Source organism: Pristis pectinata, chromosome 2, assembly GCF_009764475.1.
Source record: "Pristis pectinata isolate sPriPec2 chromosome 2, sPriPec2.1.pri, whole genome shotgun sequence".
Lineage (NCBI taxonomy): Eukaryota > Metazoa > Chordata > Chondrichthyes > Rhinopristiformes > Pristidae > Pristis > Pristis pectinata.
In genome coordinates, this window is record NC_067406.1 from 113,833,159 (window position 1) to 113,858,874 (window position 25,716).

The 25,716-nt window shown below is 37.9% G+C and overlaps 1 protein-coding gene across 1 annotated transcript in view; it reads right to left on the reverse strand.

The window, feature by feature from the left end:
• lrba (LPS responsive beige-like anchor protein) overlaps window positions 1-25,716 on the reverse strand; it is a 626,133-nt gene that overhangs the window by 173,888 nt on the left and 426,529 nt on the right. The window contains exons 41-43 of the mRNA XM_052010590.1: window positions 25,503-25,605; window positions 24,243-24,358; window positions 18,695-18,807 (exon numbers count right to left, since the gene is read on the reverse strand). Of these exons, the coding sequence (XP_051866550.1) occupies window positions 18,695-18,807; window positions 24,243-24,358; window positions 25,503-25,605 (332 nt within the window). The remainder of the gene's footprint in view (window positions 1-18,694; window positions 18,808-24,242; window positions 24,359-25,502; window positions 25,606-25,716) is intronic.

Here is a 25,716-nt window from a genome sequence, read left to right on the forward strand (position 1 = left end):
TTTAGGGTTATTCAACCTATTGAATTGTTTCAAAAATGAAGTATTAAAATAAGCTCTGAAAACATGTAAATTAACACAAAAAATCTTTTTTAAATAATCAAAGAATGTGTAGTACTTCACTGCTCTTCTTCATGGTAAACAATGGAAAAGGATTCCAATGAAATCCCAATTAATTTCTCGAAAGGTGAAAATGAAAGAGTATATGATATAGAAATCAGATATATCCCAGAGATGGAAATTGCAATTTGAAAACAAAATAACATTTAAAAATATTATTTAATAAAATTCTAAAATAAGAGGTTCCAGCACCACCAAATATTTTCCATGCTGCTAATTTAAGCTACCACAAGACCGAGTTCCTTTACCTCACACCCAACGTTCCTCCAAGGCTCAATACTCCTGAAATTTCTAAGATGTACACTAAATCCATACAAAATAGGATGCAAGATCTCTGCCAACAGCACCACTTCCATAACATACAAAAATGAAAAAGGCCATCAAAATTCAAAGCAGAGATATGGTACATTTGTACAAAAGACATCACCCACAGAAAAATAAACACTGCAGATCAGAAACAACAGTCTGTTCCTGCAAAAAAAGGCTGCATTCCACCAACTGTACATTGCAGCTATATACCAACTTACCACTCCCTCATCAGAACAAACCATATTCAGATAATGATACAATCTGCTGCACACTACCATCAAAAGTAGAGTCCTTTATATGTCAATTATGGCATATTTATTAAACTATTAAAACTTGTCCTTGTATAAAATCATATGGTTATATATTCATGTCCAGTCAGTGAATTACTCTGAAATAAATTGATATTTGAGTTCTGCGAATTTAATACTTGAAATTCCCTTAGGGAGAAAGATCATGACCAACATCTGTGGAATGACAGCTCAGAAGACATAATGGGGAGTATTAAAGCGCCCTCTGTGCCTGTAATAAGCTCCATTACAACTGGATATCAAGAAATAAGTAGATTAGGAGTCATTTTTGAATTAAGTTACATTTCACATAACATGCATAAGCTGCCTTTTAACCAGGCACCAAGGGAATAGTCCCTATGACACACTTCCAAAACAATTTCCACCTTCTGCACAATATCTGAATGCCACACCCTGGCAATCATTTTTGACTGCTACAGACAGTAACATGAAGTCACAACTAACCACAAAAATTCCCCTATTGGTATGTGTGGATGAGGGAATGCATGAAAGGTACCATTTGGTTATATCTGTACACGTTTACTGTCAGTATTTTGTGCTAATCACTCAAGTGAATGAATTTGTGCATAATGTCATTCAGTTTTATATTGAACCAGAAAGATTGCATAACTCCTTGAAAATTTATCTTATTTCCAGTAAAGCTTCATACAGATTCCTTAATCTATATTTTGTTGATATCTCCAATGTTCAGGTAATACCTCCACAAACTAAAAAAATGATTATTACAATGCTTGTGACTTAGTTTCACTGACATGCATATTCAGGGAAAGGAATAAATGTCCTTGGCACACCCAATTGCATATTTTATTACAAAAGTGAACAATGGTTATGTGTGATGCCACTACCTTTTGTCCAGCAATATTCTGGTGCAGACTCAAAACTGACTCCATTAATTCCATAGAGTCTTTAGAAGACCACAGATTTGGTGTATTGTACTTTCAAAAGGCATTGAAAAAGATGCCACGCACAATTTTAAACAAAAGTAGAGGTCACAATTTTAGAGGTAATATACTGTCAATGACTGAGGATTGTTTAAATGGACAGAAAATGGTGAATAGAATTAAATGGATGATTTTTCAGGTTGGAAAGCAGCCCATAATGAGGTGCTGCAGGGATCACTGCAGACTCCCAGGTTCATATTCTATACTGATGATAAGATGATAGAAAGCTAAGTGGCAGTGTGGGTTTTGAGGAGGATGCAGAGAGACTTCAGGGGAATACATGCAGAATATATTAATGGGTAAGGACGTGGCAAATGGAATATAATGTGGAAAAATGCAAAGTCTTTCATCTTAGTAAGAAATATGGAAAAGTGATTTTTTTAAATGCTGAAAGACTGAAAGACCTGGGTGCCCTGTACATGAATCATTGAAAGTTAACATACAAGTGTTACGAGCCAATAGGAAGGCAAATAATATTGCAAATGCATAAGTGTAGAAGAGTACGGATACCTTGTTCCAATTATAGAGTGCCCCCAGTGAGATCACACATGGAATTTTGTGTACAGGCTTGGCCTCCTTACCCAAGGAGGATATATACCTGTGATAGTGAAAGCATGGCAAAGATTCACTAGATTCACTGGAGCAATGGGGTTGTCATATGAGGAGTGATTAAGCAGTCTAGACCTGTACTCTTGAATTTAGAAGAAAGGGGTGACCTCATTGAAATGTCCCAATTTCTTAAGGGGTTAACATGGTAGATGCAGAACTGATGTTTCCCCAGTGAGGTGAGGTGTCTAGAACCAGGGGTCATAGTTTCAAAATAATGGGTTGGCCATTCGCGACAAAGATGAAAAGAAATGTCTCCACATAGAGAATGGTGACTCTTTGGAATTCTATTGCCAAGCCAGTTGTGGAGACTTAGTCATTCAGTATATTTCTAGACATGCTGAATTTTAGATATCAAGGGATATGAGGATAGTACACAAAAGAAACCATGATCTCACTGAATTGTGAAAGATGCTTGAAGAGCCAAAGCCCCTACTCCTATTACTATTTCTCACATTTTTATGATGTATTTGTGTTCTAAGATTAAAAAGCAAAAATATATTCATTGACCTGAATCTCCCAACTAAAATCTGTGCTTGAGGGAAATTTGGGTCAGAAAACAGGTTCTGTAGATCCCTCTCCAACTCAAACTATTTTGGAGCTCTCAATCATTGAACTTATTTATAAACTTTCACACAGTCTTAAATCAATAGTTGCGTGCACACAAGCTTGGCTTCTAGTTAAACTGATAGATATTTCATAATGACCAAAAGATTGCAAATAAGACTAGAAAGCAAAATTTAATGGGAAATTAATTAAAATAAAAAGAAACATGTGACTATTTGAAAATTATAACAATGTAGCCAGTGTTGAGATTGGCTGCAATAAATTCCTTAATGACTACAATATATCAGGGTTGATGATCACATTGAATTTATTTCTTTAAAAATTGACACCAACTAATCTGAGAGGCTAGAAGATTGAAAACCAGGATTTGAATCTGCATTATTTATGATTTATACATTATTAGGAAAGAGTGGCAGAGTGGTCAAGTTACTCAATTGATGATCCAGAGGCCTGAGTAAACAATTCAGCAACATGATCTTAAATCCTACTATAGCAGCTGGGAATTTAAAACGAAAACACAAAATGCTGTAAATACACAGCAGGTCAGGCCACATCTGTGGGAAAAGAAACAGAGTCAATGTTTCAGATTGGAGACCCTTTGTCAGAAGATTTTCACAGCTGGGAATTTAAATTCAGTTAACCAAATAATCTTGATTTTTAAAAATAGTCTCAATAATGGTGTTTTAAATTACCGGAATCACATGAAAAACTCAGCTGATTAAGTAATTTGCTCCCATTACCCAATCTGGATTATATGTGACTCTCAATTTTGAAATGGCCTGGAAAGCCACTGACTTGTATTAAAACTGCCATGTCAAAACACAAGAAGAATGAAGCTTTCCATTCTGAAAGCTTCAAATGCAGGCATTATTATCCCGTTTCATTGGGGCAGTAATATTGATCAAGACAAATTGAAAATAATTTGCATTAATGGATTCCTGATATTGCAAACTCACTGTAGATTATCCCTTGCATTTCTTTGGACAAGTTCCACTGCTTCATTTATATTAGAATTAATGATTGATGTTTGCCAACACCAACCATATATATTTCATGAGCCATATACATTCAGTTTCTGACTGGAATGGCTGATGATTATACTCTTACTAGGGTTTTCTCCCCAATTATGGACTGAACCCAATGATAAAGAAACTACATACACGTTCTGAATGAACAATTTGGAGCCATACCAACATTACATAGTACAACTCAACAATGCATTGTGACTGAGCATTTTTTGCACTGCAGAAAAAGATTTCACTTTTCATTTGATCTAAGTATTGATACTAGGAAACCAGGAGCAGAAAAAGAAATGAATAAATGACATGCACAAAGAACTAACCAGTTTAAATTAATGAAAAATATTTTCATAATTCCTCATGATCTTCCCTGATTTATGGGTTAAAGTGGAAATTTAACAGTTAAAAATGACACCCAATCAGTCCAGAGGATTCCTTAGTAAACGGAGGAACTTCTCAGCTAGTGCTATGAAAGACTAATTATTTGAGAATGTTTCACAAAATTACTATGGACCTTTGCCAGATGCAGCAAAATGGAAAACACTGGGCTGATGTAAGAACTTACACAGATTTCTCAATCCACAACTACATTCATGTCGTGAGTTAATCTCATCAGGGGCAGCAGCATCTTGTTTGTGCACAAGACTGATCTGGCCCTTCCAGTTGAAGTTTTTCTTTAGAGTTGATTATTTTGCTGTGCAAAACTTTAATCAATGTTTTTCTTTGTAGATTTTCCAAATGTTGTAACAATTACGTAAATAATGGCTAGGAGGAAAGAAGTTGGTCAATCCTCCCTCAGTAATATCACAAAGAACATGATAATCCCCAACACTCCCCTCCAGCAAAAGTCCATGCAAACCCATGGAAGTGGCAACACATATTGGGACAACTAAAAATAAAATAATTCCTTTCCAATCCCATAGAAAATTCCAGGAGATTGCATCACCCTATGGTGCATTTACAGAGCAAAGCCAGCCACTGACATGTTATCATCCAACTACCTCTAAACGCTGCAATAAATTCAGTCACTGCAAGAGTGGGCAGCTTGCTGTAAAACTTGACACCTCTGCTAAAAGGAAAACCTAAATTTTAGCCCAGTTTTTGTTTCAGTAGCCATATGTTTTGCCCTGTGATTCGCCTTAACCTATGTACTTCAAATTGTCTATCCACTTGGACACAATCTTGTCCCTTCATTATCTTGAATATCTCATCAAATATCCATAAACCCACACTTTTCATAAGTAAAAGATATACAACTCAACCTGCTTATTGTGGTAGCCAAGAGATTTAAACCATCAATATAGCTTGTATCCCTCCTCTGAATGATTTTCAAACTCACCATGTGATGCAGTATTTTAAATAAGACCAAATTAATGTTCTGTAAATGCTACAGTACTTTTTATTTTATAGTGGATAATCCTAACAATAAACCGTAATATTTTATTTTCATATACTGCCGTGGCAATTTTCATGAACATTTACAGACACACAATGACACTCTAGGTTCCTTTCCTTCAACACACTTTCATTTGAAACACATGTTCCATATTACTCCCATCCAAACATTTAATGCTACATTTATCGTTATCCGCCAAATGCGGGCTCATTTCCCTACTGCTTCTGGTGAACACCATCAGGGCCAACACTGCATTCTGTTTTGGGACCCTGTATTTTTTTCCAGAAATCTACATACCTGTATTTACTAAGATAATCAGAACACTGCTGTTAACTGTATGATAACTGAGAATAGATTGTGGTCTAGATAATGGAGAGAGAAAAAAAATTAAAACATCAGCCATTTTGTGAAAAGTCACCTGAATCTGCCCTTAGGAATTCTTTTGGGATTATATGTAGTCCTTTAATCGTCACCTAAATTCTAACAGCCAAAGAGACTAACATCTGCACATGGTTTTGAAATTACTCGTTTCTTGCTGACATCTTAAAAATTCTCTCTAGTATTGACATCTGCTTCTCAATAGCATTTTTTCCCAATATTAATTATCCAATATTTTGTTATTGTTAGGCACTCGCTCATTGTTATTTGCTTGCTTTTGTATGATATAATTTGGCTTAGGAAGGCAGGAACAGCTTTTTTTCTTTTAAATAACCTGCTATTCCTCACTTACTCAGTTTGTATATGGGGTTCATATACATTCAAAATATTAGCACCATTTTTTTAAATATACGTGTCAATTGTTTCATGATCATGGCACACATTTCCCTGAACCCATCTTACATTTCTTCTCTGACTTTTGTTTCTCTCATTTTGAGGTATGGTCAGCAAAAAATCGATTTGTCATAGTAGAAAGATAATCCGTCCCAGGCAGACGTGCATATTTTGCAGAAGGACAATAAGTTAAAACTTAAAAATCTTTGCTGACTTTTCTCTTCTTGACCAAGGACATCAACAAGACACCTATCGCTATCGAAAGCTAGATCATCAAACTCAACACAGACAAGGGTTTAAACTCAAGAACTCTTAAGTTCTACCAAGGAAGACATTTTCCTTCAAGTAATTTAATTTATTAAAAAAAACCTCAGATCTCAACTTCTCTAATGCTTTGAAAGGAAAATGTGTCCTGATATTTAGTGATATCATGGCTGATATGTATACTAACTACTTTGGCACAAAATGCCTTGACTTCCAACCATATCAGAATAAACATGAATTAAACTAGTATTTACTGTTTATAACAGTGAAGAATCTACACCTCTACCCTTTCTTAAAGATATGTTTTTTAACTTTACTTGAATAGCCCAACATTGACGTTAAGATGATGTCACCTTGTCCTCGTTTCCACCATTAGAAGAGGTGACTCGCTCTCCCTCTACACTCTATCAATTCCTTACCAAATTGTAACAAGCCATTTCACTATTAAATGTGGATTATAAAATTCAGTCCAAGACCATCGCCGATTGAGTCAAGTCTAATCTGAGGCAGGTGATTCATCCAAACCAGACTTGTGCTGTACCCAGGAGGAAGACCTCCTAGAGCCTTGCGCTATTCTTGTCACCTGTCTAGTCAGCTTGCAGCAGAAGGCCTTTGACAGAATATTGCACAACTACATGATGGACATCTCTCCCAAATGGGTTGTGGATAGGGATTCCATAATTGGATACAACCACTCTACACAGACATCAGTAATGCAGTCCAAATTACCCGATGGGAAATAAAAAGTTTCTCAATCAAATCTGTCTTGTTTATATGCTGTGTTGAGCCTTTGTTGAATCTATCAGTAAGGACACAAGCATAAGAAGGGTGACAATCCTATGCAGTGGAAGCATTGAAGTCAAGGCCTCCCAGTACATGCTGCCAGTCTGCATTGGCCTCAGAGGCGGGAGTTAATCACAGCAAAAATGAGGCCATGTTCTCTGGCAGCTAATGTTATTGATACTTTTTTTCCTTCACTGTTAGGTCCAATTGACTTAAGGTTCTGGAAGTATGTTTTGGAGAGGAGGGGGAATGCACCAACAACTGGTTGGAGTGCATATTCAAGGTAAAAGATAAACAGAGAATGGCTGTGGTGCTCCCTCTCCACCTGGACATCAGGTGCAAGTTGCTCTTGGTACTGCCGTATATGGCACAGGTGAGGCTCATACTTCACTCCTGTGCTGCAGCAGTCACATAAATCATCTTTCATTTCATCTAAGAGCACAGTGACAAAGCTGGTAAGGCTACTGCCTCTCAGTTCCAGTGACCTGGATTCAATCCTGAACTTTGATGGTGTCTCTGAGGAGTTGACATATTCTTGCTGTGACTGCATGGGTTTCCACTGAGTACTCCAATTTCCTCCCACATCTCAAAGGCTTGCAGGTTGATATGTTAACTGGCCATTGCAAGTTACTCCTAGTGTGGAGGTGAATGGTAGAATCTGGAGGGAGTTGATAGAAATGTGGGGAGAAAAGATTACAGGGAAAATTAGTAATGAAGAAGATTGCTCTATAAGCCAGCATCCACTTGATGGGCCAAAATGGCTCCTTCTGTCGGGGTAAAATATATAATACGAAAATCCAAAATGGATTGTGCCCACAAGGTTGCCTTGTAGAAGCTGCCAGGGAAAGGAGGAAAGGTGTGTGGGGGGGTGGTTGAAGTACCCAGTGTGGCCCTCATTCTAATGGCCACTTTTGTGTACAAAGGCACTAAGCATGTAAGCACCAAGAGTCACTGTGTGCCAAGGTTCTTTCTACCAGCCCCCAGTGCTCTTAAGGATGGGCCTATTTTGGACTATTTCCTAGCTCCTGACTGTCATAGAAAAGTTTGTGCATTGAAACATCTTTGACCACAAGTCAATCAGGCAATGGTCTACACAGGATATTCTCAAGATCCTGTGGAAGAAGAACAGGTGGATCCTACCAAACAGATTTCTGAGCCGTTTGTCAAAGTGATTAGGCAGAACACCTCATTATCAGAAATTTCAAACACACTCCAAGACCTTGCTTGGCTGTAGTGTGAAGGGCCCTCCCCATTGGATCCTTCATGCATTTTTGTGATAGTTTGATGACATGCAAAAATGAACCGCTAAATTTCTCTGGATCTGCTATATGAAATTTTGCATAATTAACAAAAAATGAAGTCTAACCTTTTTTAATTCAAACTAGATGAACCAATTATAGGTTACATTGCCAAGGTTTTATTATTCCTTTAATCTCTTAATGTCTTTGTAATTTTCATTCTCATATACCACCGTATCAAATTTTGCACTGTCTTCGACCTTGCTTAAATGGCTTTGTATTGTTACCCAAATAATTCCTTACTATGGTGAATCATTAAGGCAGCAGCAGAGATCCATGAAGGACAACACGTCACATTCTTTCAATTCAAGTATATCCCAATCATCTTACTTTGTGTCAAGACCCTTCATCTGGACCAGGAAATGCTCATTCAGAGTGAATCCAGTCCTTCCAGTCCAGTCCATACGAAAGGGCCTGGACCTGAAACATTGACTATCCATTTCCCTCCATAGATGCAACCTGGCCCGCTGAGTTCCTTCAGCGTTTTGTGTGTTGCTCCAGATTCCAGCATCTGCAATCTCTTGTGTTTCCATCTTATTTTGTGTTCTCATCAACTAACCAGTTCAATAAATTACCTTCATATTAATGAGCTTTAAGTCGAGTTAACTGACTCTTGAAAAGAACCATATCTAATGCTTTCTGGAAACCCATACAAACTGCATCCACAGACTTTCCTAGCTTGCATCATCAGCAAAATTCTCTGAAAATTCAATTAGGTTCATTGGACATGACCTATCCTTGTCTTTGGCTTGGGTCTTTATTCAGTTCTGTATCTGTTCATCCATGAATGCGCAACCTGCATTTACACACAATGCCCCACACTGTCCTCTCCATTGTAACTCCTGTCCTTTCCATTGTCTGCTGTCCACTCATAGTTATGCAGGTGAGCTTTCAAACTCTTTTCTTTTAATGTCAAATTCCTCCAGGACTTTATACTACCTCATAAGAGAGAAATTGTTTTTTTCTCCATCCCCACATACACCCTGATCTCCTCTAACATCCATCTACTCTGTGACCACTTATCCACTGATTGTTTATCAAGAAGCTTCATGCACACACTACCTAACTCTCTCTGGTTTGCCCCATCCCGCTCGCTGTTTTTAGAGTGTGTCAGTTTCCCTTCAGCCAAACCTTTTCTTTTACTTCTCAATATTCATTCTTTTACAGTTCCATCTTTTTGTGTGATGAATGCTGTGAAAATGTGCATAATTTTTAAAAAAGCCATACATCAATCGAAAGAGATTGATCATACACAAGGATTACAAACAATCCTGACAAATGACACAAACAAAATATTAAGATCAACACCCTCAGCCATCATTCAAAGGATGAAACATATGAATTCCATAACGCTAGAAAGTTTCTCTCAGTTCTGGTATTTGAGATCTTGTTACAGTTGAAGTTATAAAACAGTGATTCAAGATTTCCTAAACAAATCATTCTGCTGTAAGGAAGACAAGAAATTGCTCGGTCTGAATTTGGATCATGTGCTTGGAAATGAAAATCTGATTTCAAGGCATCTAAAATCCTAGTATCTATTCTCTGATACTGCAACTTCACAGAATAAGTACAAAAGCCTCTCTTTGCAACTGCTCAGAGATCAAAACCAGCTAGTAAACAACAGTGGATCAGTTTATACTGGGTCTAGCCTGCTGCCCAAAGTGGCCTGCTATCTGCATAAATTTTATACCGTTATGGAGGTGTGACCAGACTGAAACCCACTGCCACTATCACCCCCACCCCCTACTGAGTCTTCCTGTAAAGCAAACCAAGGAATAGACATTGTATCCCAAGTCCTCATCCTTTGATCATCCAAAGTGCACAAAAAAATCAGGAACAAACCAATAATGAACTATAGACATGTTTAAGCCACACAGAGATTCACTATGAATGACCATTTCCTGAAGAGGAATTTTTGAACTAGTTTTGGTCCCAATTAAATGAGAAGGATGCAAATGGGTTTAAATATACAAATATACAATTTAGTAAAAGGAGTAAATTGCACTCAAGTGATTTAAAGAAAAAAGTAGTCAAGGTAACGGTGAAAAACACAATAACAATAAAATATAATGTCTGCAAAAAAAACTGAAGAAACCAACATACTAATGTATGTTGTGATAGAAACTTATATTAAATGAACACACAGGGGGCCAAAATGATGGATGCACTCTCCACCTCAGTTGATCAAAAATATAGCAAGTTTCAGTAAAGACTTCAGGGAACTGAAATATAATAATCATGGCTTAAGGAAAAAAGAAAACTTAAGGAAGATTGTTGATAATTTTCAGGTTACAGTAAGTGATCAATGATAATCTGCTGATAAGTGTAATCTTACTGTGTAAATATATCATTATTTTTTATACTGGTATTACATTTAAACACCTTATCTTTTAAAAAGGTGATTACTACGTTCAATGTATGGCAGAAAAGAATGGAATACTTCCAAGAAAAAATGAAATCAATAGCATAATTAATGAACAATTATTTGTGAAGCTCTCTTTTCAGGAGTCAATTTGATGAATTGACCAATTGTCCTTTTTATGATGAAAATACATTATTATAATTACTTTTCCTATTATATCAGGAATAAAGTAAATAACCTCAACAAAAAAGTTGTAACATTTTGCCAGCGTTTTTGTTTACATTGTCTGTAAATACTGTAGGAGGGTTCTTCTAGTTGAAACATTACACTGAGGCCCACCTTTTTGATGGATGCAAAAAATTCCATGGTCTCATTCAGTGTAGAACTAGAGAATTCTCCTGATGTAATGGCCAACATTTTTCTATCACTCAACTAAACTATTGCTTGTGGAATATTACCCTGCACAATTTGGCAGCTGCTTTTCCCTATGATTATACGTCAAAATTACTGAAATACTTTGGAATATCCTAATTTGGTGAAATACAATTGATAAATGCAAATTATTTTCATCTTGACACTCAATTAGTATAGAAAATATTTACTAATTCTGCAGTTAATTACTAAACTAAAGTTAATTGATATTAGAAGGACAGTAATTCATGGAAGTGGCTAAGTTCTTAATACAATTAACAATGAACTGGTAGTATGATAAGATATGGGGCTGATCAAGGACCACAGAGGAGATCTATTCATAGTGATAGAGGTCATGGCAGCAGTACTAAATGAGTACCTTACTCAATCTTTATGAAGGATGAAGATGCTGCTGGAGTCTCAGCAGAGGAAGGGTGTAGTTGAGAAACCAGATGATAAAAAGGAAACACTAGAAAGGTAGCAGTCCTTAGAGTGGATAAATTACCCAATCTGGATTGAAGGCAGCCTAGATTTCTGAGGAAAGTAAGGACAGAACTTGCAAAAGTGCTGGCCATAAGCTTTCAAACACCTTTAGATAAGGCAGTGGTGCCTGAGAACTAGAGAATTACATGTTATAGTCTGGTTCAAAAAGGTGTGAAAAATAAATCCAGGAACTACATATTAGTCAAGTTAACCTCAGCAGTGGGGAGACTTTCAGAAAAAGTATTCTGGGACACAATTAGCAGTTGCTTGGATAGGAATGGATTGATTGGGGTAACTTGTTAAATGCAAATCATGTTTAATAACCATGAAAGATTTTATAGATTAGGTAATTGAGAGGGTACATGAGAAATATGCAGTTGATGTCATGTGTACTGACTTTCAAAAGGTATTTAATAAAGTTCCAGATAACAGATATCATCAAAATTGAAACCTGTACAATAAGAGGAACAATAGCAGCATGAATAGAAAATTGACTAAGTGACAGAATGGTTATTTTTTTGGACTCAAACTGTACAGTGGTGTTCCCTAGGGTCAGTACTAGAACCATTGATCTTCTTAATTTACATTAACGACTTAGACTTGGGAACATATTTCCAGGATAAAGATGACACAAAAACTTGGAAGCACAATGAACTGAGAGAATGATAGCAATAAAGAGAATAGAAAGATTGATGGAATATCAGGGTATATGCCAGATGAAATTTAACACAGGAAAGTGTGTAGTCACATTTTGGTAGGAAGAATAAAAAGATGCAATGTAAGCTAGAGGGCGCAATTCTAAATGGGTTAGAGGAACAGAGATCTGGGGGTATACTTACATAAATCATTGAAAATGGCAGGACAGGTTGAAAAAGTGACTAAAAAGCACAGAGATCCCGTACTTTATAAATAACAACATTGAGTACAAGCAAAAAAAAAGTTATAATGAACCCTTATAAAACACTGCTTTGACCACAACTAAAGTACTTTGTCCAGTTCAGGGAACCACATTTTAGGAAAGAGGTGAAGGCTTTAGATAAGGTGCGAAAGAGATCTGCTGGAATCATTGTAGGGATGATGGGAAAGGGGAAATGAGTGGTGTTGTCTTGGACCACATACAAATTAGCAGGGAGTAGGTATTGGAGGTCTTAAAGTGCATTAAGGTGGATAAATCCCCAGGGCTTGACCTGGTGCACTCTCGGACCTTGTGGGAAGATAGAGAAGAAATTGCGGAGGTCCTTTCTGGAAAAGTGTAGATTTATGAAGATTTGATGAGATATTCAAGATAATGTCTGACAAATCTCTTGGAGTTCTTGGAGGAGGTAACCAAGAGGGTGGATGAGGGTAGGGTAGTGGATGTTGTCTACGTGGACTTTAGCAAGGGCTTTGACAAGGTCTCTCATGGCAGACTAGTCTGTAAGGTCAGATTGCATGGGATCCAGGGGGAGATAGCGGATTAGATTCATAATTGGCTCAGTGGTAGGAAGCTGAGGGTGATGGTCAAGGGTTGTTTCTCAGACTGGAGGCCTGTGTCTAGTGGTGTGCCACAGGAGTCGGTGCTGGGACCTTTGTTGTCTGTAATTTATATAAACAATTTGGATGTGAATGTACAAGGCATGGTTAGTAAGTTTGCAGATGATACTGAAATAGGTGGTGTGATAGTGTAGAAGGTTATGAAAAGTTACAGGGGATCTTCATCAGCTGGGTAGGTGGGCTACGGATTGCATTTTGGGAGATCAAACCACGGTAGGACTTATACAGTGAGTGGTAGGGCCCTGGGGAGTGTTGTTGGAACAGAGGGATCCAGGAGTGCAAGTGCATAGTTTGCTGAAAGCAGTGTCACAGGTAGGTAGGGTGGTGAAGAAGGCATTTGGCACACTGCTATTCAGTCAGGGCATTAGATATAGGAGTTGGGAGGTTATGTTGCAGTTATATAAGACATCGTGAGGCCGCGCTTGGAGTATTGTGTACAGTTTTGGTCACCCTGTTATAGGAAAGATGTTATTAAACAAGAAAGAGTGCAGAAAAGATTTACCAGGATGTTGACGGGACTTGGAGGCCTGAGTTACAAGGATATGTTGCATAGACTAGGACTTTATTCCCTGGACCGTAGGAGATTGAGGGGGTGACCTGATACAGGTATATATGATCGTGAGGGGCATAGACTAGGTGAAAGCACATGGCCTTTTTTCTAAGGAGGGGGTGCTAAAAACAGGAGGGCATAGGTTTAAGATCAGAGGCGAGAGATTTAAAAGGGACATCTGCGGCAGTTTCTTCACACAAAGGGTGGTGCGTATTTGGAATGAGCTGCCAGAAATAGTGGTTGAGGTGGGCACATCTGTAACTTTTAAATGCCATCTAAATAAATACATGGATAGGAGGGGTTTAGAGGGCTATGGGCCAAACACAGGCAGATGGGACTAGTTCACTGGGCAACACAGTCAGCATGGACGAGTTGGGCCAAAGGGCCTGTTTCCATCTGCATGACTCTATGATGCCTTTTAGTTATCTGTGTAGACTGATTGTTTTCTTTGGAAGAAAGGAGGCTGAAAGGAGACCTTACAGACATCTCTAAAATCATGAAAGATTCAAAAAGAGTAGATAGAAAGAAAGTGTTACCTAAAGGCAAAAGGGTCAATAGACAAGGGCATAAGAATGAAGGTAATTGGCAAAAGAAAGAAAAATTAGCTGAAGAAAAATGTTTACACTTTTTACACTCTAAGGGCAGGGAGGGAATGGTAGATGGATTACTCTTGCAAAGAGCCAGCAATGGACTCAATAAGCCAATGGTTTCCTTCCTTTCCAACCTTTCTCTATCACTTGTCAAGGTCAAATCCTAGAACACGGACAGTAGCATTTTCCACTTAAGCCTAACTTGGAAAATTATTCTATCAGTCTACTTTCAACTATCAGTGAGTGAATGGTAGAAGTCATCAAAATTTCATCAGCTTTAGCTACTCACAGATAACTTGCTTACTTTGGACTCTGCAAGTCCCTTTTGGCTCCAGACTTCAATAGAGCCTTGATTCAGACTTGCACAGAAAAACTTATTGCTGGAGGAGAGATGAAATTAGCTGCCCTCATCATTCAACCAAATATGATACCAAGGTTTAAAGTTACCAGGGGACAAATGAAATACTTTCCAGTGATAGAAGCCAACTACAATGCAAACAGTGGTCTAGAAAATATTATTGCATTGCTTAGCATTTTCTGCCCTCTGGAAATTAACTTAATGCTACTTAATGCCAAACCATATTGATGCGTGGGGAACACACTTCTGGAGCTTGCCATGTTTAGGATTTGCCACAAGTTTGATACGCATGCATGGAGACTACTAAATATGCACACTGATGTCAAACTGTTGGCAATGCATGTTTTAAAATTATTGTGTGAAGTTAGTCTATGTTTGAGGCCCCTCACATGCATTGAGGCCTCATATTTAAGGCTAGAGTAGGCAGATCCTCTTTTCAGTCGTCTTCTTTGCTCTCACCATCCGCCACCATACCCCTTCACTGCTGACATCTACAAGGTCTACCAAATGCTTGACTGACAAAAACTCTTCCATGCCCTCTGGCCTAATCACCTGTCTATGCAATCTACTGACCCCACCATATCATCTGCCAGTCCAACTCTCCAACCCAGACTCTGCTCTAATCACCATCCAATCAATCTCTCACACAACCCTAGTAGGTTACCCATTTGCTAGACCACAATCCCTGACAGACAATAGCCTGTTTGATCAAACCACCAAGACCTGTGCACCTTTCCTCACCCAATCCCAACATCCAACCTCGTCCAAGCAACCACTGCCCAAGTGACCTGCCACTCACCTTTCCCAAACCACATCTTATTCCTCCTTACCTTCCCAATCTTGCCTCTAAGTCCAATGACACTCTATCACCTCCCAATCTCTTTCTGTACTGACTACTAGTCCTTTCATTACTGCCATCCTACCCACTCCTTTTCAATTCACAGGTTAACTGGATTTCTCCACTTGCTCTGAAGCTAATGGTGAAATCTGCTACTCTGCTTTGGGGCTTGCACATGATTGAATTTCACTGGCAATGCACCTAAAACAAAATCTAGCACAGTTAAATCTGTTTACCTTATGGAACTTACCTTAGTTAACATCAACAGCACCTTCCCATACCTGCTACATCTTCAACTGAATATGAAGTAATGGTCTGAACTGCTTGACCATAAACCTAATTTCTTTGGGTCGCAATTCTAAATGTGGGTTGAAGTTTAGCAGTAAAACGTTGGAAACTATTTCATTTACATGCTAATACTTTATTACAAAGTTTTAGAAATCAAACATATGGATTTGGAAAAATAATAATTTGTCATTTTTTCATTCAGTTAGATTCAAAATAAAAATCTTCCAAAAATTATAATGGTAACTGAAGTTGCTTGCTTATGTCCCTTTATATTTTTTAATACTTTCACTGAAATTGTTTTTTTTTTCTGCATCAGTCTCAGAAGTCTGGACTTCCACTGGATTATTTCATCTAAGTGGTTGGAAAGAACTTCCAACCACACTTGTGGGGTATGACTTGGGTAATTTGCATTACTTTTCCACCATGAAAACATACATTAAATTGAATTGAAAGGTTTGTCCACTGACTATAAGGATTTCAAGAGATTTTGTTATTGTTTCCCCGAAATGAAATTGGAAATGAAATTCAAATAGCATTATTTCAGGTGACTTGTAATGACAATAACTTTAACCACCATAAAATCAACCACTTTCACTCAACAGCTGCTGAAAATTTGATCCAAGCTTTTATCATCACTAAAACTGAATTATTTAGAAACATTCCTGGTCCCCTCCACCTTTGATAAATTTCAGCTACTACGAAGTTTTGCTTTTCATATCCTATTTGGCCAGTCTTACTTAACTCGCATTGCCTTTCCGGGAAACATTCAGTGGCTATTTTTCCCCAGCGCCTCAAACTTAAATTTCTCACCCCTGCATTTAAATCTTACCATGACTTCATCTGTCACTAAGTACACAATTATTACAACCTTCATTCCTTGCCCTCGATGCATCATTCCTGATTCAAGCCTCTTAGACATGCTCTTGCCTTCACCCTACTATTGTGCCTCCCTGCTCCCCCACAAATATGCTGAATGCCACTGTATCAGAACAATGCAAAGTCCCGCTTGATATTACAGCCCCATATTGTGAAATAACTTTCCTAGTCCTTCTAGCCTCCAGGAACTACCTCACTCTCCCTGTTGTAATTAGAATTATGGAGTGAGAGTCAGTGGCCCATCAGCCAACCATGCCTAACCTGACCATCTTCCTTCAGTCTTGGAACCCATCTTAATGCTCACTAATTCCTACACTGCATTCCAAGTGAGCCTTGATTCCAAAACCACAGAAAACTCCCTCCGACCCTGAAACCTTCTTCCTCAATACTTCTTGATTCCAAAATCTCTATCCCAAGAATTCCAGAAACTATATCGGAAATCAATATCCCTCTCCAAAACAGTTAAAAATTTACAGTCTCAGCACAGGTGCTATCTGAGCACAAATCACTTTATTAGAACTGCTAGAACTGAGAGATGCCCCTACTGTTGCTAAATCTGCACTCCTACTACCATTATTTGTATTAACATTCCTTCCCTAAAAAAGCCTGAATCTTCATAGCAATCGCAGGTATTATGTTTGTTAACAAAATAAATACATAGTCAAAGAATGATGCAGGGTAAAACATCCAAAACAAAATCAATTTGATTCTGATAAAAGGTCATCAACCTGAAACATTATTTCTGTTTCCCTCTCCACAGATACTGCTTGGCCTGCTGAGTATTTACAGCATCTTCTATTATTAATTCAATTTGGAACATTGGTTCAGAAATAAAACAGTTGTACACAGTGAACAAAAATGTAAATTTATAACAGAAATAGTGGATAATAGGAAACTGTTGTGCATGCAAGTTGAAGAATGCTTACTGAACCTAAAAGTGCATACCTACCATACTTCCTCATCTTTTCCCCTTTAATCATAGATAAGAAACATCAGAATAGAAAAGAAGACATCAGGAAATACCCAAATATTAAAACAACTTGTGAATCTATACAACATGGCACCTAAATTGTAAGTCATTCTTGAAACCTCCTCCTTTCCAACCATTTCATTTCAACACTCAGATTTATCTGAAAATCCACAGAATTCTAAAAGTTACCTTTCTTTGAGAACGGACAGCATTTATCAACTGCAAACTTGAAGTGAACATGAAAACTAAATATGAAAGTCTGGCAGTGAAACTTCCTTCCAGCTAGTCCATGATTCAAAAACCACTATTACTAAGAAGCAGGGAAGGGACAAAGAGCAAGGGTCAGTAGAGGGATGAAGAGGGCCATGAGTGAGAGGAAGAGAAGGGCCATCTTGGGGGAAGGGGTGGGAAGAGCAGGGAGGCAAGAGAGGTAGTGTGGGAAGGAAGGAGGGGTAATGTGGCCAGGGAGAAGGGAAGGCAGGGCAAAGCAGCAGAGTGGAAAGGGACAGGTTAGGAGATTGGTGGAGTCCGTCGAACAAGAAGGGAGAAAAGCAAAGTGGGTGTGGGATTCAGCAAAAAGGAAGGAGGGAAGCTCTGGAGTGCTGAAGAGGATAGAAAAATGGAAACCAATTTATTGGAGGTTGAAAGAGGTTCTATGGAGGAGACATGCAGAAAACAAAATGGAACATGGAGGATAGGAGGCCTATGTGAAAGATGCAAATCCAGCAATTTTTTATTTAAATAGAGGTATTTAACAAGAAGCCATTAAATCCTACAAAAGTTAATGCCTCATCAGGTTCAAATACTTCCCAATGAAGCTATGCTAAAAAAAATGATGGCTAAACTATAACAATAAAAGTATCCATGTTCATTTTGGATTCCACAATCAGGATCACTAGCCTACAGAAGCATATTTAGAGGTGGGACGACACATGAAAAATATGACAGAAAATGCAAAAATGAAACCCAGAAGATATTTGAAACAGACAGGAAGTACGTGCACGGTTGATTCTTAACGTTCTAACCGATGGCACTAAGAGATTGAAGAGACAATACCTTGGACAAATCTCTGAAATTGCTTGGCAGAGTCATATCCAATTCTTCCGATTCGTAATTAGTTATCACCCAAGGAAAGACCGGATACTGATTTAAGTCACTGTAGGTTCGACCTCAACAGGAAAAGAAACAGCATTTAGTTCATAAGATAGGTATAAATTTGGGCAGTAAAGCTCCTAAGAAGTTAAAATTGCATGTGGTTTGATATTCTTTAAATATATGAAAACAAATATATAATTTCACCAGTACACATAAAAATGCATATATATCATGGCTCCTAATTGGAGATGACAAATAGAAACAAAAAGATTCAGTTCCATTGCCAGCACAGGAAAAATTGTCACAATCAACTGGAAGAGAACTGGAGAAAGAGAAATAATTTAAGTTGAATGCTTTTTAGATTATAAGGAAATCAAGGAAAATGGGGCTAGTGCAGGAAAGTGGTGCAAAGGTGTGATTGGCCATGATTTTACTGAATGATGGAACAACAGCTGCTATCTCCTCTGTTCTTACAACAACCTGCATCAATATAGTTCCCTTAATATAATCAAATATCTTAAGTTTCTTCACGTTGGAGAAAGCAGACAGTGAACAAGAGTACGAGAGATAGAAGGAATGATTGTATCTTAAGGCTGAAAGCAACTTCTGACGGGTCAGAGAGATAGTGAAGTAAACATATTCAGGGAGTGAGAAATGCATTCTCAAGAGAAAATAAATCGCACCAGCTGAAGACACTGCCAATGAATAACAATAAAAAATGCAGATGCTGAAAATCTGAAATAAAAAGTGAAAAATCTGGAAACATTCAGCAGGTAAGGCAGCATCAGTGGAAAGAGAAATAGTTAACAGTTCAGGTCAGGGACCTTCATCAGATCCTGAGTCCTGACAAAGGGACCTGGACCTGAAATGTTAATAGTTTCTCTCTCCACAGATACTGCCTTATCTGCTGAGCTTTTTCCAGCATTTTCTGTTTTTATTTCATACTACCAGTGAAGGTGGAGCAGCAGTACACAGGATCCAAGCTCACAGCACTGACCGGGATGCATCATTGTTGTAGGTTACAGAAGAAAGTGACTAAGACGTGTATGGATCTGTGGATATTTAGATGTGTACATTTATTTTGTTTTGGGACAGGAACTAGAAACAATTATGATTTGGTGTAGGGCAGGTTGCATGAACTTTAAATGAATTGTAATTGACAAAGGATGAACCAAGTTTGTCAGCAAATATCACAAGAGTCTTCAGGTAACAGGGCTGGGAATAAGAAATGGTGAGTGTGAAATACAACTAAAAACAAGGATTGTTGAAAAGATGTGAACAATGAAAGGATCTGGGATTCGGGGATCATTTCGGGGTTCAAGAGGACATAAATGGTTACACACTGGAGCAAATCTTCTGCTGTTCTGCAGTTATCAGGCTCTACTTCATTAAGAGTTTGAGAAGATTTGGTATGTCACCAAAGACTCTTGCAAATTTCTACAGATGTACAGTGGAGAGCATTCTGACTGGTTGCATCACCGCCTGGTATGGACGCTCCGATGTGCGGGATTGAAAGAGGCTGCAGAAGGTTGTAGACTCAGCCAGCTCCATCACGGGCACAACCTTCCCCGCCATCGAGGACATCTTCAAGAGGCGATGCCTCAAGAAGGCAGCATCGATCATTAAGGACCCTCACCACCCGAGATATGCCCTCTTCTTGTTATTACCATCGGGGAGGAGGTACAGGAGCCTGAATCAACGTTTCAGCAACAGCTTCTTCCCCTCTGCCATCAGATTTCTGAATGGTCCAAGAACACTAACTCATTACTCCTCTTTTGCACTATTTATTTATTTTTGTAACTTACAGTAATGTTTATGCCTTTATGTCTTGCACTGTACTGCTGCCACAAAACAACAAATTTCACAACGTATGTCAGTGATAATAAACCTGATTCTGATTCATCTCCCTGTGCATAGGCTGGTATCTAGAGGTTGTGGTGCAGCCTGCTGCTCAGCTGAGTAGCAGACAAGGGACCCCTGCCATGCCCAGTTATACTTCTCATTAGGTTCTACAGGCCAGTACACACTTCTGCAGATTCCACAGTTCTCAGGCTAGAAATCTACTCGCATGACTAATACCTGGTTAACCAGGCGTAAAGTGCAGCAAATCTATTGAAATCAATGAGTGAAAGGAGTTACTCAGAGAAAGGTTTGAAAAGACTTTTTTTATTTAATTAAGTTATTTTAAATGGGGTGTGCGTGTGTGTGTGTGCGCGCGCACACGCGCGCATCTGAACATTAATGCTTTTTAAAATATCTTTTGATGGATCAAACTTTCAATTTAAGCATCAAGTTTGACACCTGTTCTCAGTGATGTTTTTGTCACTGCAGCCAGCTAGCTGCCTCAGGAGAGCCCCTGTGGAACTGCAGCCTTGACCACAAACTCAGGGTAGCCCCGTTATCTGGGATAGCCTAATTCAGTAAGAGTGAGGATCAGACAAGAATATTGAATTTTTGATGGGAGTCAAACAAAATGGTTTCACCTTTCCTGCAATATGTTCTATCTTGAACAAAGTAACATTGCATTGTTGGCAATGATCATCACAAGATCACAAGACAAAGGAGAAGAAGTAGGCCATTCAGCCCATCGAGTCTGCTCCGCCACTTCACCATGAGCTAAACTATTCTCCCATCTAGCCCCAATTCCCGGCCTTTTCCCCATATCCCTTGATACCCTGACTAATTAGATACCTATCAATCTCCACCTTAAACACCCCCAATGATCAGGCCTCCACAGCTGTACTTGGCAACAAATTCCATAAATCCATGACCCTCTGGCTAAAGAAATTTCTTGCATCTCTGTTATAAACGGGTACCCTCCAATTCTAAGACTGTGCCCTCCTGTCCTGGACTCACCCACCATGGGAAACAACTTAGCCACATCTACTCTGTCCAGTCCTTTCAACATTCGAAATGTTTCTATGAGGTCCCCTCTCATTCTTCTGTACTCCAATGAATACAGTCCAAGAGCCGACAAACGTTCCTCGTATGTCAGCTCTTTCATTCTAGGAATCATCTTCGTAAATCTTCTTTGAACCTTCTCCAAAATCAGTACATCCTTTCTAAGATAAGGGGCGCAAAACTGCACACAGTACCCCAAATGAGGTCTCACCAGTGCCCCATAGAGCCTCATCAACCATCCTTACTTTAACTTTTATCATGGAAGTGAGACCTACACTGGAAGAGTCGCATGGGGGGTGGACCTTGTAACTTTAACGTCACCAATAAAAGAAGTGCTGCCAGTGCCAGTAGCAGCAGTGTTATTGTGAATGGCAAATTAAAGAACAAGATGTCTGGAATTTTTGAAATGGCCTGGAGAAACAGCTTAGGCAAGTGGAAGAAGAGCTCTTTATCTAGGTGTTGAAAGTAATGATTATGGAGAAGGCAAGCAGGCAATCGAGGATAGATAGTTCATGATGGAGATGATATCATCATTAAAGTTGATGTCATCTATGATCACGAAGCTACAGTTGGTGATGATCTGGAAAGTGGGATGGTAATTGGCTATTAAGCAGGAGATTGAAAGCAGACTGCAGGACACCTACATTTTACAGTTCTTACCCTATTGGTCAAGTTTTTTTTTAATTAGGTAGAAGAATCAAGAGCTACATTCCAACAATGGGATTTGGAATACAAATAAAGTACACATTTATTTTTTATAGTAAACCTACATCTTTTTGTATCTTCTCCAATAAATTAATTTACAACTTGAAAGCAACATGTAAAAGAACTTGTTGAAAGTAACATGCTAACTTAGGAAGAGATACTAAGTGCAGATCAAATTCCTCTTAAATTTGAAAATCTCAACACATGCAAATAATGCATGACGGAAATCATCTTTTAAATTACACCTAATGAGATAAAATTAACAAAGATATTTCTTTCTGATGTTTGTGAACTAAGATCAAACTATTCCCCCCATTTCTGCTCAAATTTTCTCATTTCTAATCAAGACATTCATCCAAACCAGCATATAAATAGACCACATACTCAAGGCTCAAGTATATTTTAATATTTAATAAGGTCTGAGTACCAGTCAAGGAAATAATGTTACATGAATCAGCTGAAAGGAGATGCATGATAATGGGATGCAACAAATAGAATTTCAACTCTTATCCATTTATTTTTCTCCCATAATGACACGTTCAAATGCTGACAAAGCTTATCCTCCACATTGATTAGTTCAATGGTGCATTTATTTCCAATGAGACATCAGGCTGCACTTAGTTATGAATTGAATGCTTCAATTTGCACAGTGATGAATAGCCAACAGGCTTTCCTAAACACAAAACAACATGTGGACATATATTTTATGTTTTAACTATTAGAACAAAATTAGAGATTAAAAATTAGAGATTAGATATTAAAACCAAATAGATATCAGTGTATAATAAATGAAACAGGGCATAAATTCCAAGTGCTGATAATGAGTTCACAACAATGGTTTGGCCATAGCTGGAAAATGTTATATTCAGCAAGGAAACTAGGCTGGCAGTGCAATCAAAATTATACCTGTCTTACAACATCTGAGCCATGAAATAGCCCAACTGAAATTTCAAAATTTTAAAAAGGACAGCTAAACCAAATCCAAATGATTTTTAAAATTTTTTTCTTAAATTTTATTTTATTTTACAGTGTGGCAACAGGCCCTTTTGGCCCAACGAGTCCGCGCCACACATTTTTTAAACCCAAATTAACCTACCTGTACGTCTTTGGAATGTGGGAGGAAACCCACGCAGACACAGAAGAACGTACAAACTCCTTACAGACAGCGACAGAAATCAAACCCCAATCGCTGGCGCTGTAAAAGCGTCGCGCTAACCGCTACGCTATCGTGCCGCCCCATTTAACAGACAGTGATGTGTTTGAGAATGCCAGAACTCTAGAAGCAGGGCAGTCACAGACACAACTTAGATTTAATTATGTTATGCCAAGAATGGTAAGTGGCAGGAATGGACCATCCAGGAAGGAAGCAGACTGCAATGTGTAAAGCGATGGAGTAATTATTTATTTTGGAAAATAGACAACTGATCTGTAGTAACTGTTCAACCATCCAAATGAATAGCTTTACATTCTATTTCTCACTTCAGCTTTACTATTTGGAAAATTTGCATATAGTTAAATAGTGTTGAAGAACAAAATAAAATTAAATTCTTCATTTCAATTAATTGATCTTTGTTAGATTACTTGGATTAATATATAGTTAAGATCAGTCTACAATTCCTCCTTAAAATAGTAGAAACTCAGATGTTATACATTCCTTTTCCATCAGATTTTCTTCACTTTCATGCTGGATATTTTCCAGCAGGCTTGCAGAATCTGCTTTCAGAATAAATACGAACATCAGCTTTAATTTTTTTCCAGAGTCAAGCTTTCACCAGTTTTCATATCATTAATTTCTCTACCAGTTACCAGCAATGCAAGTTTATAGAATCTTTATGTCTAAATCCATGTATTTACAATGTTTTAAATAACACTATTTTAAATAAAAGCTTCAATATTCCTTTACCAGCTACTGTGTTGAGAAACATGAGGTACTCAAAGTTGGAAATTTCTCTCCTCTGCCAACGCTGCATCATATTGGACGCTTTAAACAGTTGGCGGGGATTAGCCAGAGTGATTCGTCTGTAGGTCATGCACAAAAATAAAAAAACAAGCATTTACTATACCTTGCATTAAAATAAGTTTAAAGATTACACAATTAAAAGATGCACTGTGTAAATTTCCAAATATTTAAATAGCAATATACAACTTAATTTTCACAGAGAACTAATACAACCACTAGTCTCCTACAGCAAGAGTTTTGGCTCCTATCTTAGTAGTATATAGGAAACAGATTGCAGCTGCTAAATTTGTGCTTCTACCTAGTTTGAAGAAGGATGATCTAAAATGAGCAATAGTCTCACAGTTCAGCCCGGATTAATTTCACGTAATATTGAAATACAAATCCAATGCACTGCACTTAGCACAGAAAAATAAATTAAAACTGCACTTGTCTCAGGGAAAGAAATTGTAAATCTAAGTCACTGCTTCTTTGAAATTAAATAAAATGTGGCAGATTCCCTACACAACACAGTTAGCAAATTGACCTAATTTCTCAATGCTTTACTGAGAATCAGCTGTAGATTCACAAGATCTGTGAATCCATGTTCATAATGTAAATGAGCTTTAATGAAAGTACAGCACGAGGAAATCACTAGAACTTTCATGGCTTTGTTCATTCTATTTAACTTTCCTCAGCACAATTTTAATAGTCTTTCTCATGGCATCTGAAAACATTCAACACAAACAGAATGGGTCTGACAAAAATTATAGTTGACAGCAACTGGATATTGTCATATGGCATGATTCGCATTCTTCTTTACTTTTGAAAGCCAGTTTGCTCAGTTTCACAGCTGCGCTAGTTCAATTAGTTCAACAAGGCCAAGTTGACACAATGCAGTGCCATTTTAGCACTGATTTATGGATTTGGCATTACTATGCCATATGACAAAATAAATGCATGTTGCATTTTAATGAATGAAATTTTTTCAAGTAACAGAACAGAATCCCAGGGCACTATGCATGTTAATATGTTCAAAGATGAACCAGGAGCTCAAAACCTGCCCTGGAGTTGAGAGCTAAATTTCTTTTTGTAACAATGAAAACAGCATATTCTTCATAATATATTTTTTAATATAGAGCAGGTAGAGAAAAAATACATAAGAATTTTCTCTAATCATAATATCTCAGGACGAAGAGACATATTTTGAATAATATGGCTACATACCTGGTTTGGGGTAACCCAAAACCTGTGCCGACTCCAACACGGGGCAAACAGTGAACGACTTTCTTCACTGTAGCTTGGTCTGGGAAGTTGAACATGACAGCAGCTGGCAAAGAAACAAACAATAAAAGAACATTTTTTAACATGACATCACCTTCTGTGATTTATATTGTAGTTTTTTTTGTTTAATAGAACATCTCTTTGCAATTAGATATAT